This window comes from Pezoporus wallicus, unplaced genomic scaffold (genome assembly GCF_028554395.1).
Source record: "Pezoporus wallicus isolate ANWC-B61680 ecotype Strahan unplaced genomic scaffold, APGP_CSIRO_Pwel_v1 contig_11829, whole genome shotgun sequence".
NCBI classification, from domain to species: domain Eukaryota; kingdom Metazoa; phylum Chordata; class Aves; order Psittaciformes; family Psittacidae; genus Pezoporus; species Pezoporus wallicus.
This window is the reverse complement of record NW_026635494.1, coordinates 439,033-454,938: the sequence shown is the minus strand read 5'-3', so window position 1 is coordinate 454,938 and position 15,906 is coordinate 439,033. Positions and strand designations below refer to the sequence as shown.

The 15,906-nt window shown below is 62.7% G+C and overlaps 3 protein-coding genes across 3 annotated transcripts; 2 read left to right on the top strand and 1 right to left on the bottom strand.

Annotated features, from left to right (window-relative positions):
* Nucleotides 1-189: 189 nt before the first annotated feature.
* MFRP (membrane frizzled-related protein) lies at nt 190-3,803 on the top strand. Its single transcript, XM_057396619.1, has 13 exons — nt 190-243; nt 317-419; nt 590-718; nt 990-1,139; nt 1,220-1,463; nt 1,542-1,672; nt 1,796-1,921; nt 2,072-2,148; nt 2,264-2,412; nt 2,560-2,690; nt 3,049-3,183; nt 3,270-3,397; nt 3,479-3,803. The coding sequence occupies exons 1-13, from the start codon at nt 190-192 to the stop codon at nt 3,701-3,703; spliced, it is 1,782 nt and encodes a 593-aa protein (XP_057252602.1). The 3' UTR covers nt 3,704-3,803.
* Nucleotides 3,804-5,369: 1,566 nt separating this feature from the next.
* C1QTNF5 (C1q and TNF related 5) lies at nt 5,370-7,658 on the top strand. The gene is made up of 3 exons (XM_057433175.1): nt 5,370-5,504; nt 6,268-6,500; nt 6,843-7,658. Exons 2-3 carry the CDS (start codon nt 6,287-6,289, stop codon nt 7,358-7,360), a joined length of 732 nt encoding a protein of 243 aa, XP_057289158.1. The 5' UTR covers nt 5,370-5,504; nt 6,268-6,286; the 3' UTR covers nt 7,361-7,658.
* Nucleotides 7,659-13,498: 5,840 nt separating this feature from the next.
* On the bottom strand, nt 13,499-14,741 carry RNF26 (ring finger protein 26; the record flags this gene model as incomplete). Its single annotated transcript, XM_057396618.1, has 1 exon — nt 13,499-14,741. A coding segment is annotated over one exon (1,221 nt), but the record flags the coding sequence as incomplete, so codon positions are not given.
* Nucleotides 14,742-15,906: the final 1,165 nt, after the last annotated feature.

The following is a 15,906-nucleotide window of genomic DNA, read 5'->3' as shown; positions in this document are numbered from 1 at the left end:
GTCTGGTGCCGGGGCAGCACATGTAGGCACAGCCGGCACTGCCACCACCTCTGCCTTGGTGCATGGTGGAGAGGGGGTCCCACAGCATCCCAGGGCCAATGGGGGCAGCTGGGGAGGAGCAGGCAGTGGGACAGGGGGCTGTGCTGTGGGGCAGGGTGTGCTGGGGAGGCTTTTAGCCCAACTGCTGCCATGAAGGACTTCACTGAGATCGTGCTTTGCCCAGAGGCTCTGGACCACAGCAAGGTAGGGCTTGGGGGCACTGGGGGGTCCCTGCTGTGTGCTCCTCATGGTGCCACCCGTGCTCACTCTCCTGCAGACCGAGTTCTGCAACCCTGTCTTCGAGGGCGAGGAGCCCCGGGCGGCGCCAAGCACAGCAGATGAGGATGGGAGCAGCCCCACATCGCAGCGGGACGGCCTCGGTACCAGCCTGGGGTTTGTGCACAGGCAGCATCTGGGGAGCAGGGTGATGGGCAAGCTCCCCCCACGGAGCATTTAGGGACCAGTTATCACCGTGGGGCTGTGCCCAGCTGTGGCAGCTTGGGGCTGCTCGCAGCGCTGCTGCTCTGCCCTCTTCCCTTGCCTCCCACAGGCCAGCAGCTCTGGGGGCAGGCAGGCTGGCGGTTCCGTGCTGACTTCAAGTTCACCTGGCTCTGCGTGGCTCTGATGAGCGCGGTCCTCATCTTCCTCCTCGCCCTTCTGCTGGGCATCGTTATCCACCGTGAGTCCATGAGCACACAGCCAGCTCGGAAGGGGGGAGAGGAGCACAGAGAGGGCATCCACTCTGTACAGCACCTCCGTGGGGAGAGTGCCACCACGCATAGGGGCAAGCGGGATCTCCACCTCCCTGGGATGGGGAAGGTCACTGTGGGACCTGCACACACGTAGGACCACAGGACACGGGGCTGGGTGGGCTTCCTAAGCCCCTTCCCTGCACTGCAGCCCCTTCTCCCTGCTGGGGCTGAGCTGCGCCTGCTCTTCCCTGGGCACAGAGCTGACATCCCCGCAGCCACCCGGTGCCCCAGCCGCAGCCCTGCCTGCCCATGGAGCCGCAGCACCCACCCGAAGGACCCCCCCTGCCCCCAGAACTGCTGCCACCCCAACCCAGAGCTGGCTGCCCACCACCGGCACCGCGGCACCGGGTGAGTCCCGTGTGGGGCAGCGCGCTGGGACAGCGGTGCCCTGCAGCACCATCTCATACCCACGCTACTGCCCCATGCAGCCTGCGGTGGGACCCTGCGGAGCCCCGAGGGCTCCTTCAGCTCCCCCAACTACCCCAGCCCGTACCCCCCCGATTCACTCTGCATCTGGCGCATCGAGGTGAGCCCCGGCCTCGCCATCCAGCTGAAGATGGAGACGTTCAGCGTGGAGGGCACTGCCTCCTGCCTCTTTGACCGTGTGGAGCTCTATGAAGAGCAGGGGGCTGGCAGCACAGACCCTGCAACACTTAGGGGGGGTCCGACCAGGTAGGGCCCCTCGCACCAGGGGAGCGTGGCACCTCTTGTGAGCGGGGTGAGCGGTGTCACCCCTTGTTGTGCCCCCAGGTTCTGTGGCAATGTGGTACCCCCGACCTTCAACACCAACTCCAACCACCTGCGTGTCACCTTCGTCTCCGACAGCAGCGTGGGTGCCCCAGGCTTCAGTGCCCACTACCGTGCTGTGGCCCCCAGTGACAGTGAGTACCCCCTCCCTGGGCATCACTCGGACTCCTCACTGCGGGCACTGGGGAGCACTGGGGTACCGGGGCACGGGAGGGTGCCCAGTGGGATGCCACCACCAGCCTGGCTGTCTCTGCCAGGGAGCTGTGCCTGGGATGAGCACTGGTGTGACCAGGGGCTGTGTCTCCACTTGGGCTTTGTCTGCGATGGCTTCCACGACTGCACGGACAAGAGCGATGAGGCCAACTGCAGCCTCAAACACAAAGGTCAGCGTTTACCCCTGCCCATAGCCGCTGCAGCGCCCGGCCGGAGGGCACGGTGATGGGCGGCAGGAGGCAGGGGAGTAAGGAGACAGAGCAAAGGGAGAAGGGCAGGGGTAAAGCTGCATGTGTGTGTGTGTGTGTGTGTCCCTTCAGAGTGCGGGGGGCCACTAACCGCCTTGGAGGGGCACTTCTCCAGCCCAAACCATCCCCAGCCATACCCGCACCAGCAGGTGAGAGAAGGGATGCCGGCGGGATGGAGGCGGGAGCAGGGTGAGGATGAGCAGGGAGGAAGGCAACCTGCCATTGGGAAGAGCCTGGTTTCATGGGCGTCACGGCTCCCCCCAGCTGTGCCTCTGGCAGATCTCGGTGCCCTTGGGGCACGTCATCGACCTGCGCTTCCACAACTTCAGCTTGGAGATGCATGAGGACTGCAGCTTCGACTTCGTGGAGGTGCACGACAGCGCCGGCACGGGGGCTGCCAGCCTCATGGGCAGGTACAGGCCATGGTGTCCCTGGCCCTGCTGCGCCAGCCTCAGTGCTTCCATGCACAGGGCAGGCTGGTGAGGAGAAGGCACCGGAGGACAGGGCTGGGGAGGTGCTGCCCACCCTGACCCCATCTCTCACCCCCCCCACCTCGGCAGGTTCTGTGGGCACCATCTACCACCCGTGCTGACCTCGTCCCGCCACGTCATGACCGTCCTCTTCGTGGCAGATGAGGGGGTTGCAGATGATGGGTTCTTTGCCACCTACCAAGCCCGCAATGCCACAGAGAGTAAGTAGCCAAGCAAGGGCACAGGCTGCCCAGAGGGGCTATGCAGTCCTTGGGGGCCTTCAAATCCAGACTGGATAAGACCCTGGGAAAAGCTGCTCTCATCTCCTTGGAGCAGGAATTTGGGCTACAGGATGACCCTATTGATGCCAGCCTTTGGAATGTGGATTGCTCACCTGCACACATCACGAGCCATCACCTGAGGGCTGGCCCCTAGATAACGCGGGGAATTCGGGATGCCCCTAAGCTGAGCCAGCAATGGTCACCTGCTGGCCAGTGACCAAGAAGAGTGAAGGCAGGGGTGGTCAGCATGGGACCAGGCTGAGCCCCAGCCATGCCCATGCCCATGCTGCTCTTACAGAGACCTGCAGCCCCGCAGAGTTCTCCTGTGGGAACGGCGAGTGCCGGGTGCTGGAGTCCGTATGCGATGGGTGGCACGACTGCCCCGACGGCACCGATGAGCTGAACTGCACCGGGGTCTCCTACCCAGCCTTTGGTGAGTGCCACCCCTCGTCGTGGCCCAGCACCGTGGCACTCGGTGGGCATCACTGCTGCTATAAGCAGTGAAGTGCCCTGGGGCAGGGTCTGTCTGTGAGCCTGTGCAAGTGGAGATGTGCCTGGGGCTGGGCTACAACGCCACCTCCTTTCCCAACATCTGGCTGGCCATCCCGGACCAGGAGGGAGCCGCCGAGGTGCTCCGGGACTATCAGGTGAGCTTCCCAAGGGCTGCCCGCGGGGCTGCCCGCACCACCCCGTGCGCGGTGTGCACCATCACTGCCGCTCTCCCACAGACGCTGATGGAGCTCGCCTGCTACCAGCACCTCCGACTCCTCATCTGCAGCCTCTTCGTGCCCAAGTGCACCCCGGACGGGGGGGTCCTGCAGCCCTGTCGAGCCGTGTGCCTGGCTGCCGAGCTGCGGTGCCAGCAGTCCCTCGGCCTCCTCGGCATCCTCTGGCCCATCAACTGCAACATCCTGCCTGATTCCAATGACCCCATAGAGTGCTTCCAGCCCTGACCCGCCAAGAAAAGATGAGCCAGGGCTGAAGCAGCCGCTGCCCTGCCCCAAATATCCCTCCCATCCTCCTCCTCCTGCAAATACCCAACTAATGGCGTGTCCCCCATCAGCAGCACCCCATTGCCCGGCTCCTCGCCTGCCCTGGGGTCAGCGGCTTCGCTCAGAGTCAGCTCAGTTCAAGGATGCCATGGAGAACAAGTGCCCCTTCCCAGCTTTGTTACAGGGAAAGGCTTGTGCTGGAGGGGTTGTGCCCACAGGTTGGAGCTGTGCTGCTGGCTCCATGCAAAGTCCCCTTGCTGAGCAGCAGGACGGTGGCAAGAGCTGGGTGCTGCTTCCCCATCCTCAGCCAGCCCCATGTTGGGGTTGTGCGTGGTTCCCAGCCCATTTCTCTCTTTCAGCATCTCCAGGCCTGTTTCCCACAGCCCTCAGGCAGCTGCTAGCCTTAAAGGGGAAGGGTTTAATGCTCCCCAAACGGAGCAGGCAGAAGAAGAGCCCAGGACTGCCCACATCTCGCAGCCCCAAAGCTAAGCAGAATAAACAGCATGAGCAGCTGATGAACCCAGTGGAGGAGGTGGCTCATTTGGGGTGGGTCTGCCTGCAGATCCTAGGGGAAAGAAGGGAAGCCAGGGCCGGGGTGGGGGGGTCTGAGCAGGAATGGAGGGGCACAGGGGATGCTGCCTGTCTGCTGGCTGTGCCCTCGATGGGCTGAGAGCCTTGCAGGGCCCTGGGGAGATGGATGGGTCTCAGGTTGGTGGCCCCACGGTGCAGGGAGGGGATCCCTGCCCCAGCAAGGGCTGTGTCCCTGCTGTCTGAGCTGGTTGCGCTGGCTCCAGGACGCCCTGATGGCCACAAGCCTGGCAACACCCGGTGGCCACAACCCAGCTCCGCGCTGGCCAAAACCAACAACTCCTTCGCACCTCGGGAGGGAGGAGCCGTGCGGCTCCCTGCCAGCACCAGCCTGGCGCTGGGCACGCAGGCAGGAAGGCTCTGCCTGCTGCAGGGCACAGGGACCCCCCCCCCCCCCCGCCATAGGACTTCCCCACCGCTGGAGCCCGGTGGTGTCCCTTGGATGCACTCAGTGCTGGAACGAGTTAAAGGCAAGCTGGGAATGTCCTCGAAAGCTTCGCCTCGTGCTCCGCGGTCCCCTAGGGCTAATCCTGCTTCCTGGCATGGCCACAGCGCTGCTCTGCCTGCGCTTCCAATGCTGCTGCTGCCTGGCACATCCCGGCCTGCTCAGCCCCACGCTCTGCCCCCTTGCCCCCCGGCTGGCTGCAGCTCCCATAGGTGCTCCCAGTGCTGCCACTGCAGCCTGAGCGCATCCTGCCCTAAGACTGGGGGACTTGCATGCCCCAAGAGCTCAATCTTCCTTCTGCTGCTCCCTCCCTGCCTGCCTTTGCTGGGTTTCCCTCCCTTGGCCTTTCTCCTGTCCCACCCTCCTTCTGCTGCCTGTTTCCCTTCCCTCCATCCCGCTGCTCGGCCATGTCCAGCTGGGGTGGTTTGCAGCCCGTGCCTCTTCTCCCTTTGCCAGGCTCTTTGCCTCGCTCTCCCTTCCCCCTGCTTCCAGCACTTCTGACACCATGGGATTATTTTTCTTTTCCCCTTCTTTTGTAGCTTTTGGCTCCCAAGGCCCTTGATTTCCTTTGGAGTTTGGGAGGAGAGACGTGAGGAGGAGGAGGAGGAGGTGGGGGGGGGAGAGGCTGCCTTTCCCCGGGCCTTCGTCAGAGCGAAGCGGTCAGGAAGAGCCGCAGCCCGTCCGCACCGGAGAGCAGCGAGGCACCGGGGCAGGAGCCGTGGGATCGCAGTGAGTGGGGATGAGCGGCTCTGTCCGCTCCGCGCCGGGGGCAGCCGGGGCTCGCCGGGGTCCTGGCTCCAGCGCCGGGGCGGAGGACAGGCTCCTTCCTCCTCCTTTTCCTCTTTGTTGCACCCGTCGCGTCCAGGAGGGGGAAGAGAGCAGCGATCCCCGGGGAAGGCCACGGGGAAGGGGCCGTGGGGCTCCGCTCTCGCTGCGCTGGTGTGGGATGGGCTGGGGTGGTCCCGGCAGCGGAGTGGTCCGGCACGGCAGGGGATGCTGCAGCCCCAGCCGTGCCCCAGGGAGCCGGGCAGGCGTGGAGCGAGCCGCCGGCAGCAGGGATGCTGCCAAGGGCTGGGCCGGTGGAGAGCTGCCGTCCCGGATGCAACAACCGCACCCCGTGCACGGCGGCTCACCCGCCGCAGCCCTGCCGGTACCCCCATGTACACCCATAGCCGGGCGTGGGGCAGCTCCCACCCCGCAGAGCCCCAGCCACACGCACGGAGCTACTGCCTCCCGCACATGCCTCCTGGTGCTTCCATGGTGGGATACACCAGTGCGTGAGGCAGGATGATGTGGTGGCACTGCTGATGGATGGGGATGCTGTGGCAGGTGCAGCCCCTGTGAAGAGCAGCCAGAAAGGCAAGGAGGAAAGAAGGGAGGAATAATCCCTCATCAACCTCCTGTACCCACTCCCTGCTGAGCACTGCAAGTCTGTTTCCCAGCCCTCTTCACTGAGGTCCCCAGAGCCGTTCCCCTTCTCTGCCCCTTCCAGCCCCTCCACAGCAGACGGGATGGAGCAGCTCTTCCTCCTCTTCTTCCTGGGGCTCATCACCAGCTCCTTGCAGATTGAAGACAACAAGATCCCTGGGCTGTGCTCAGGGCAGCCGGGCATCCCAGGGACCCCGGGCCTGCATGGGGGCCAGGGTCTGCCAGGCAGAGATGGACGAGACGGCCGGGACGGGATGATGGGGATGCCAGGGGAGAAGGGCGAGATGGGCCCTCCGGGTAAGAAAGGAGACTTGCTGGCTGGGGATGGGGACCTGCTCTGCACTGCCTCTGGGGAGTGCCTTAATGAAGGGGGGGGAGAGCCTCGCTTTACCAAACTGAGAGCAAATCCTGCCACCACTGCCCCTCTGGTCCTGCCTGTGGTGCCTGCAACAGGCAGCAGGTCCCTGGCACTAACAAAGATGCTTTTCTCCCCCATCCCCAACTGCCATCCCTCTCTTCCACTTATCCCTTTCCACTTGTGACGCACCACCCGCATCCTATGGGAGGCTTGAAACCTTGGTGGGGTTAGGGGGGGCTGGTGGCTTAGAGGTAACCCTGTTCTCCTCCTGCCTGCCCCAGGAGTGCCCGGTCCCCGCGGGGACGTGGGCAGCCCTGGCAGGGATGGCATGCACGGTGAGAAGGGGGCACAGGGCGAGTGTGCAGTGGCCCCCCGCTCAGCCTTCAGCGCCAAGCGCTCCGAGTCCCGCAGCCCTCCCCTGGCTGACCAGCCCATCCGCTTCGACGTGGTGCTCATCAACGAGCAAGGCCACTACGACCCCGCCACGGGCAAATTCACCTGCGAGGTGCCCGGCCTCTACTACTTCGCCGTGCATGCCACGGTGTACCGCGCCAGCCTCCAGTTTGACATCATGAAGAACGGCCAGTCCATCGCCTCCTTCTTCCAGTACTATGGGAACTGGCCCAAGCCCACCTCACTCTCTGGGGGTGCCCTGGTCCGCCTGGAGCCTGAGGATGAGGTGTGGGTGCAGGTTGGGGTCGGGGACTACATCGGCTTCTACGCCAGCGTCAAGACGGACAGCACCTTCACCGGCTTCCTCGTCTACTCCTACTGGCAAAACTCCGCTGTCTTCGCCTAAGCCTGCCCTTGGCTGAGGCCAGGACCTGGGTACCTGCCCCTTCCCAGCCACTGGTGCCCTGGGGAGGGCAATGCCGGGGTCTGGCCATGGAGGAACCAGGACCCCTGCCCTGCTCTGCCGCAGCTGCGCAGCACAGGGGAGGGATACAGCCCCTCTGCCACCCCAGGTGTGGCGGGGAGCATCCCTTCAGCAGCGCTGTATAAGAGCTAAGTATTATCGCAGGCACCCGGCGCTGGGGCAGGACACCCGCGCCGGGGAGCCGCAGTAACCTGGCTGTTGTATGCAACTCGCCATTAGCCGCCTCGGCATCACGGGCACGATGATGCCCTGGCGCTGCCAGCTTCTCCCTACACCACACACACCCAGCCAGCCCGCTCCATAGGGCCGGCACGGCGCGGTCCATAGGGCTGGCAGCTACCCTGCCCATCACCTCCTCCACCTCCAATAAAGGGCTCCTTGTCCACGCGTGTGCCGGGTCCTGCCGACGGGATGCCGCGACGGGAGACCGGAGGGAGCGGTCCTGGGCTGCCGGCCGCAGCGGCAGAGCCAGCGGGAGCCACTAGATGGAGGTACCGGCATCCCTGAGCGGGGGACCGGCCGCCCCAGAGCCGCGGGAGGTGTCCGGGACGGGGCCCCCCTTCCTGCCTGCTCCCCTGCCCGCCCCGCACTCCAGTGTGAACGCGGTGACCCGCCGCTGAGAAAGGTCCCTATTTTTAGCAGGGGAATGGAGAGCTTCCTCATTCCTGCCCAAAATGGGTCCCTGCGGGCTCCAGCCACGGAGGGGGCTTTTGGATAGCGGCCTAAGTCCTTAATGGGCCGTGCTGCTGGAGCAGGCTGGGGACGGCTTGCTCTGCCCGGCCGTCGGGTGGCAGCTGGGCTGGGCTCTTCTCCTGCCGTGGCAGCAGGATCTACACAACGGGACAGCTCCGGGCCGGCTCCTCTCCTGCCCCACAAGTGCACGGAGCCCCCCGGGGCTATGGCCATGCCCATCCGCGATGAACAAACCCTGCTGGGAGCTGGGGCTCCTGTGCCCCTGTGTGAGAGCCAGCACCACCTCCCAAAGGGGCTGCCCATAGCCCCACAGCTCCCCGCCATGGGACTGGGGACCAGTCTGTCAGGCTGCGTGCGACCAGGGCGGGGATGCACAGTCCAGCATCCCAAGGACCACCCTTAACCCATAGGGGGCTGTGGAGGCGCTGGGACCAAGGGTGAAGCTAACAGAGGGGCTCTGGAGCCCAGCGCCAGGATTGGGTTGCAGTGGAAGTGTCTGTTTGGGTTGAGGACGGCCTTTTCTGTAAGCAGAGCCACCCAGGGGCACGCCGCACCGCAGAGCGGATCGATGGCATGGGATCTATTCTGGAAGGAGGAAAATGACTTGAGACAGGCCAGGGGAAGGGGTGTGGGGGCTGGGAGCATCCTCTGGTCCCTATCACAATGTGGGGGAGCGCAGCTCACAGAGGCAGCCAGAGGCACAGCAGTGTCTGGGTTCTCCTTCCTTTGAGATGCTTTTGGTCTTCGGGACACTTTGGCTGGGATCACTGTGGGGCTGTTGGGAAGCCTCTGAGGAACACAGGGGTGCCTGCTGCTGCCCGAGGAGGAAGAGGGTAAGGGAAGGATAACAGGAAGGGGAGCTACAGGAGACCTCGACTTCTGGCATGTTCCTAGTATGGTTTAGCTGCTCCTAATGAGCTCTAGAAGCTGCACCTTAGTGCTTGAAGCCCCTGTCCCAGCTGAGCCCAGGTTAGGGAGGGGCCAGCATCCCTTAGCCAGTGCAGGGCAGAAGCCTATAAAAGAGGCAGGCTCAGCCCATAAAGTGCTGTAGGTGGAGGCAGCAGAGTGGGCAGAAAGGTGGGTTCTTTTGGGGTTATTTTTCCCCTTTTTGGTTGCTTTGTGTTTGGGGTTTTTAAAGTTCCAGCACACCAAGGTCACAGCCACTGGAGCAGCAATTCCTGCAACGCTGGAGGACACAGCCTGGCCATTCCCTAGCTGCTGAGGGTGCATCCTGCAAGAGGCGTGTGGTTTGTGCATCTTGGAGCCGTGCTGGCAAGTGGAGAAGGTCGGAGTGCTATATGGCGTCAAAGAGGGCATTAAGGAGGTCAGCTGTACCTCTCTGAGCCCAATCCTTTGACTACGGTAACAGAGCATCCTCCTGGCAGGTTTGAAAGTGGAAATGCCCTCGATGGTGAAGGTTGCCCTGGTGACCCCTGACAGTAGGATAGATGCTGCTCCACCCAAAAGCTTGTGGTTTATGGCATAGGTTCGGTGCCCTCATCACTGAGGAGATGCAGGGACCACCCTCAGTCATCTTCAGGTGACATCAGCCAGCTGAGGTGGCAAGGAGAGCTTTAAATGCGGATTGCCACAGCGTTTGGGGAGCTGGTGAGGCTCCCTGTGCTGGGCTGATAATGAAGGAGCAAAGCTGGGGCCCGGGAGCAGCCCAAAGGCCCCCCATGGTTCGGCTGCTGAGCATCACCTGCTCCCTCCCTGTTGGCCTGGGATCATGAGCTGTGCATCTGCAGCGAGCGTCTGTCGAGCCCGCTCCCTGCTGTCAGGCAGGCGCTGGCTCTGGTCCCCAGGCCGCAATAGGGATGGGCTGGTGCAGCTGGGCTAACAAAGGGATCCCAGGGATCTTCTCAGAGCCTGCGGGGCCCTGCTTTCAGCAAGCTGTCAGTCCCCCCCTCCCCGTGCTCCTGAACTGCAGTAACCCAGCAGCATCCTCCTCCTCGCTCCCTGGAGAGGGGTCTTAACGTTGTGATGGGCTAAGCTCTGGAGGAGGGAGGACCCTGGGGACTCCAGATCTCACGCCCTGGTCTGTGAGTGCTGTTGCTGCTGGGTACCCTCCCCGGGCAGTGCAGCTCTACACCGAAAGGCACAGTGCTGGAGAAGGCAGGCATAGCATCAGTCTCGGGGACCCTCTGCACTGCCCATCAGCTGGGAGGTGATTGCGTTTTCCTCCTGTAATTGCTTACTGCTTGGCCAGGGGCTGAGCCAAGTGCGTGCAGCACGGCTCCCAGGGGAAGGCACTGTCCTTCACATCCTGTCCTTGCTCGGCTGCACTGGCCTGAGGCGGCTGAGCACCCTCTGTGTCCCCCACTGGGGCTGCCTGGGGAGTGATGGGCTGGGATCACCCTGTTGAGGCAGGGGATGGCAGGCATAGCCCTGCTGGCTCCGTCCTCCTGCCCTGGGTTAGCTCTGCAGCCTCAGCCTCAGTTGTCACCCATCCACAGCCAGACCCCCATAGGGCTCAGTGGGCTCTTCCCTGCACCGGGCAGGGCTCTGTTCCTGCAGCCCTCCCTCTCCCTGCTATGGTTCCCATCCAGGTTCAGATTAGCTGGCTTGGCCCTGCCAAGGCAGGTGAGCTGAGGGCAGGGTGAGCCAGGGCTCCTGGCATCTCTGCCCATCAGGGTCCTGAAGCATTTTTCCAAGCAATTTACAAGGATGCTGGAGAAGCAGGGGGTGCTTAAAAGCACACAGCAACCTGCCAAGAGCTCAGACCGCAGCCAAGGAGTAACCCATCGTGCAGCAAATGTATCTGCTCACCGGTAGCACAGTGGCTGAGCCTGCCACAGCAAGGCCAGACGGAGCCCTGTGCTGCCTGCTGCTCCACGGCTCCTGATGCTTTGGGTGCTGCCTCCATCCCTGGGGCGGTCAGGCTTGCACCGCCCTCCATCACAAGCAGCAGGACATCAAGGACATGGAGAAGCAGGGATTTTATGCCCATGTCGTGCTCCTTTCCACCTGGGAATTAATAGCCCCTCAGCTTTGGGCTGCTCAGGGCTCCATCCAGCTCTACCTTTAGAGATGCAAGTACCCCATAGCTTGCTGGTGGTGTCACCCCTCCAGCTGTGACCCTTGGGGAGCGCTAGGCTTGCTGGGGAGCCCAGGGCTGAGACCCCATCCCTCCAGAGGAAACCCTTTCCAAGAATGAGGCACCAAACAGCTTTTGGTAAAGGAGATTTTAATCTGCTCAGTGTCTAGTCCATAGTGCAAAGAGTTAAACTTAAGGCAAAGCTCTCTTTTTCCTTTATAAACAGGCAGCAAACAAACAGGCCCTAAACCAAAAAGCATAGGTATTATAATAGAAAAAGGGTTTAAGGGGAGAAACTGCAGTCCTGGGGAGGCGGCCTTTCCTCCCTGTAATTCACATAGGAAACATTGCACCATGAGGTGGTCCCTGACCAAACACCACAGCCTGCAGCATGGCCACATTCCTGCTCCTGGGTGTCTCCACAGGCACACCCGAAGGATGACCTCTGCAAGGCCTGTGGAATGCAGGAATGCAGTGGGGTTGCACTCGCTGCTCTGGCAAAGGCTTTGGCTACTCAACTGCAAAGCATGGCTGGCTGCAGCCACAGGGGAGGGGGTTGGAGTGAGCAAACATTAACGTGGGTGCTCTGTGTCTGGGGAGGCACAGGGACAAGAGGTTGAGCAACAAGGGCTTGGGCAGGGAGTTTTGTATCCCTGCAAAGTGAGGCGGAAGCAGCTGACAGCCCTGGGACCAGGCCCTGCTACTACTTGCTCTGGAGCCCAGGGAGCGCCTCCTGACCCCATGGCAGTGGGGCAAACCAGCCCCTGCAGTGCCTCCCAGAGCAAAGCCACTCTCCCAACAAGACAGCATCTTGCTGCAGCTCAGAGGTATCTCCCAGCATGGCCTGGCCTCTCTGCTGCCTGCTTTGGCTGAAATCACTCTCAAGGAGAGGAGAGAAGGAAGACCACGCCAGCCACCCTCGGGCTCTTGGCTTGCAGTGCAGGAGTCAAGGCTCTTGCCAGTGTGGCTCCAGCCAAAACTGGCTGTGGCGCGTGGCTGACCTCAGGCAAGCTGCTGGAAAAGGAAAAGCTTTCAAGTGCAAGGCCCTCCTGCAGCCCAGTAATTGGAATGGTGCTGGTTGACCAGGCTGGGATGAGCCATCTCAGGCTTCCCAGCTGGGATCTGATGCCTTCAGGAGACACTTCAATCAAACTAGCTACATTTTGGACAGACAAGGAAGACAGAACAGCAGTGTAACAGTGGAACCCTGCCCTCATCAATGAGATCCCATGGTCCTGGTACTGCTCCATGCACACGCCTGCAGATCCACAGAATGGACATGCAGAACTTCTGCCTGGAGCGGGAATGTCTCAATGGGCTCCCAGGAGCTTTGGGGTGTCCCAGTCTCCTCCCAGAACACGACTCCCTCTGTGCAGCCCAGCCTGGGAGGCAGCAAGCAAGCAAGCAAGCACTGGTGTGCACTACCCAGTCCCAAGAGCCTGAAGAAGATGTGTTATCCAGAGAAGACTCTCCAGCACTGGCTCAGATGTGCACTACCAGGGCCCTCAGGTTTCCCCAGCAGCAGCACCACCCCTGCAGAACAAGTAACTCCCTCTGGCCTCCCCACATGAGTAACCTGATGTGTGCTTGCTAGGCTTGCATAGGTGATGCACGGAAGCAGCAGCAACACTGGGCTCTGCAGTCAGCTATGGCCTGCAGGGAGTCTGCGATGGTCACAGCTCCTCATTGTCCTGGCTAGGGGAACAGGAAGCTCAAAAACCAAAGCCACGGTGGCTGGGATGCTAAAGAACCCCAGAAACCCTGCTCTTCTCTAGCTGAAAGCCAGGCTTAGCACACTTAACTTGAGTGTGCTCATTGCTCTCCTAGGGCCTTGCAATGGGAGCACACTTCTCCCTTCTCAGGGAGCTCCCATACTTAGATGGTGGGAGGAGGTAACAGAGACCTGAATGCAGTCTGCCAGGTGCTTTTCCTAGGCAGACCTTGAGAAAAACCCTCCCTTACCTTGCACCAGCTCCTCTGACTCCCAGGAGGGCGCAGCATTGAAACCTGCCACCACCTTTGGCTAGAAGGAACCAGAGCATCCTTCTTGCACTCTGCTTTTAATCTGAGACTGCTGCAGGCTCCAGGCAACAGGCCCACCAACAGCAGAAGTTGTCAACAAAAGATAACTGAGCCCGCTGCAGAGATCAGTTACGGTGCTTGCTAGCAGGAGCTACAGTCTAGTTACGTAGCAAATGTGGCTAGCAGACACCCCTAAAAGCCTTTTGCCCTTTCAGCACCATCCTTAGTTCTTTGGAAGCTGCTCAAGGCAGCCCTGGGAAGTTCTGCTCCCTGGCAAGAGGCAGGCAGGGGTGAGGTGCCCCAGTGACCCAAGCCACCCGCCCCTTAGGCTCACAAGTACACATTGAGCGTCTGGAGGATCATCTGGCGGCACAGTGGGCAGTTGCGCTGGTAGATGGCCTGCTGCAGGAGGACTTCTGTGCACTCCTGACACAGGCACAGGTGCCTGCAGGGCAGAAGCAGGACGGTCTTAGTTTGGTCTTGACAGATGACGCATTTCTTGCGTTCCTCTTGTTCTTTCAGGAGCATCCAGGGGTCGTTATCCGCAGCGCCCTCAGCATCCCTAGCCCCTGCGTTCAGCTGCTGCCTCCTCTGAGCTTTCCCCCAGGAGGTACCCGGCTGCTCCCTGTGCGGCTGCAGACGCTGTCCTGACACGCTTCGACCCAGAGCGGGGCGCGCTTGCGGTACCTGCTCAGCATCCTCCTCGTCCTCATGCTCTGCGGGCAGCTGGGCGACCCCTGCCAGCATCGGCCTGCCAGGAGCTGCGTATCTCAGCGTAGGCTCCGTTGCCCCTCGCTGGTTGCTCTCCCTGTTCGTCATTCTGCCTCCTTGGCTCCAGTTGGTCACCTGCAGGCTCCAGTCCACCAACCTGCGCCATGTCTGCGAGGTCATGGCCATACCCAGCGTCAGCACCGCCACCTGATAGAGCCGCCACACGTCCCGCTGCAGGCGGTGGTAGGAAGGCAGCGTGTTGAAGTAACCCAGCACGCAGTCCGTCAGCGTCCACAGCAGCCCTGGGTTGAAGACAACGGCGCCGACAGCAATAATGAGGACCAGCAAGCCCAGCCCGTAGATGTTCACGAAGAAGGTGGTGACGAAGAGCTGGGCGACGGAAGCCAGGAGCTCGAAGGCCATTTGGCACGGTGACCACAGCAGGATGGACACGGCGATGGCCCCGCTGGAGACGTGCGCAAGGAAAGCGGCCAGCAGGTCGGTGACCCTGAGCAAGGGGCTGGCGAGGGAATCCCACAGCGCCGCGGCCAGCGTGAAGAGGTTCTGCGTGCCGATGAGGCACACGTTCACCAGGCTGTTGACCAGGTAAGCCAGCAGGCTGGTGCCGATGGCCAGGCCCTCGCACACGTGCCTGGCCACGGCCTGCCCGCAGCCCAGCAGCCCGCAGAGCTCGCGGTGCAGCAGCTCCTTGCCCCGCAGCGCCAGATGCGACACGAGGTGCCCCAGCACCTTGAGCCCCTCCAGCCCGCAGCAGCAGCCGCGCACCGCGGCCGCCAGCCCCTGCAGGGCGCCCAGCGCCGCCCGCTCCACGGAGGCCAGTCAGCCCCGGCACGGGGGAGGTTTGCGCTCGCTGTTGAGGTCCCAGGAGCCGGGAGTGTGTGGGGCAGGGTCAGCCCGGGGCAGCGCTGCTCTCACACCAGCAGGCAGTTTCCTGCAGGAGGTCTAAGAATAAACTCATGGCCGTGACCCGGCCCGAGGTTACGGCCCTAGAGCAGCTCCTGCCCTCCCCGCCGGCTCTCGGGAAGGGCGTGGGGCTGCCAGCGCTCCGAGGGCAATGACAAGCTCTGGGAAACCCAGCCCTGGAGCCCAAGGCTTTTTAAGGAAGGGGGAGAGCGAGCAAAGACATCTGCAGCCCGGGGAGGCACCGGCTCTGTCCCCCTGGGCAGCAAGGCAGGAAGCCCCGAGGGAGCAGGACGCTGGGGTCCCCTTCCTGAAGCGTAGCCCTCAGGGATGGCAGCTCCGTGTCCGTCCGTCCCCTCCCGGCTGGGCTGTGTGTCCTGCCGGCTTGGCTCCCCTCCAGCCCCGTCCCCTCCCTGCCTGACCCCCCCCCCTCCCCGGTCCCCCGGCGGTGTGCGAGCCCGCGTCACCGAGCCAGGATGCTTTCGGCATTTATGGTAATGTTTGGCTTTCTCAGCGCTTCACCGAACGGGAGCAGGAAAGCGAAGAGCCGGGAGCTGGGCGCGGTCCGCTCCTTCCCTGCCGCTGGCAGCGCACCTGCATCCCTGCAGGCTCCCCGCTGCGGGACCGGGGAGATGTAGCGGCTGCAGGGTCGTGGCTCTGTAGCAGGGGGCTTCTCCATCATTGCTCCGGGGGGGGCAGAGGGGAGCCTGTGCTCCCTGGCTGTAGGGTGTGCGGCTCCGCGGCATCCAGACCTATCGGACAGAGGGCTCAGGCACCCCGGCGTGGGGTGAGGAGAGCTGCAGGGGCTGGGAGCACCAAGGGGATCGGTTCAGGTTGGAACACTGGAGCAGAGCAGGGCTCCCCGTGGAGGGGATGGGGTGCGAGGGATGGGGAACACCTTCCTGGGTCCCTGCTTTGGGGATAGAAGTCCCTGACAGGGTGTGTGGACGAGGAGGGTCCCCCCAGCTGTCCCTGCACTTGCTGGAGGTCCGGGCGTGATGCCACCAGCTCCCAGCTGTGCCCGTGGCAGCTGCCAGCAGCAGGACAGGCTTATGAGCCCCCTCTCCTCATCAGCTCCTCAGTG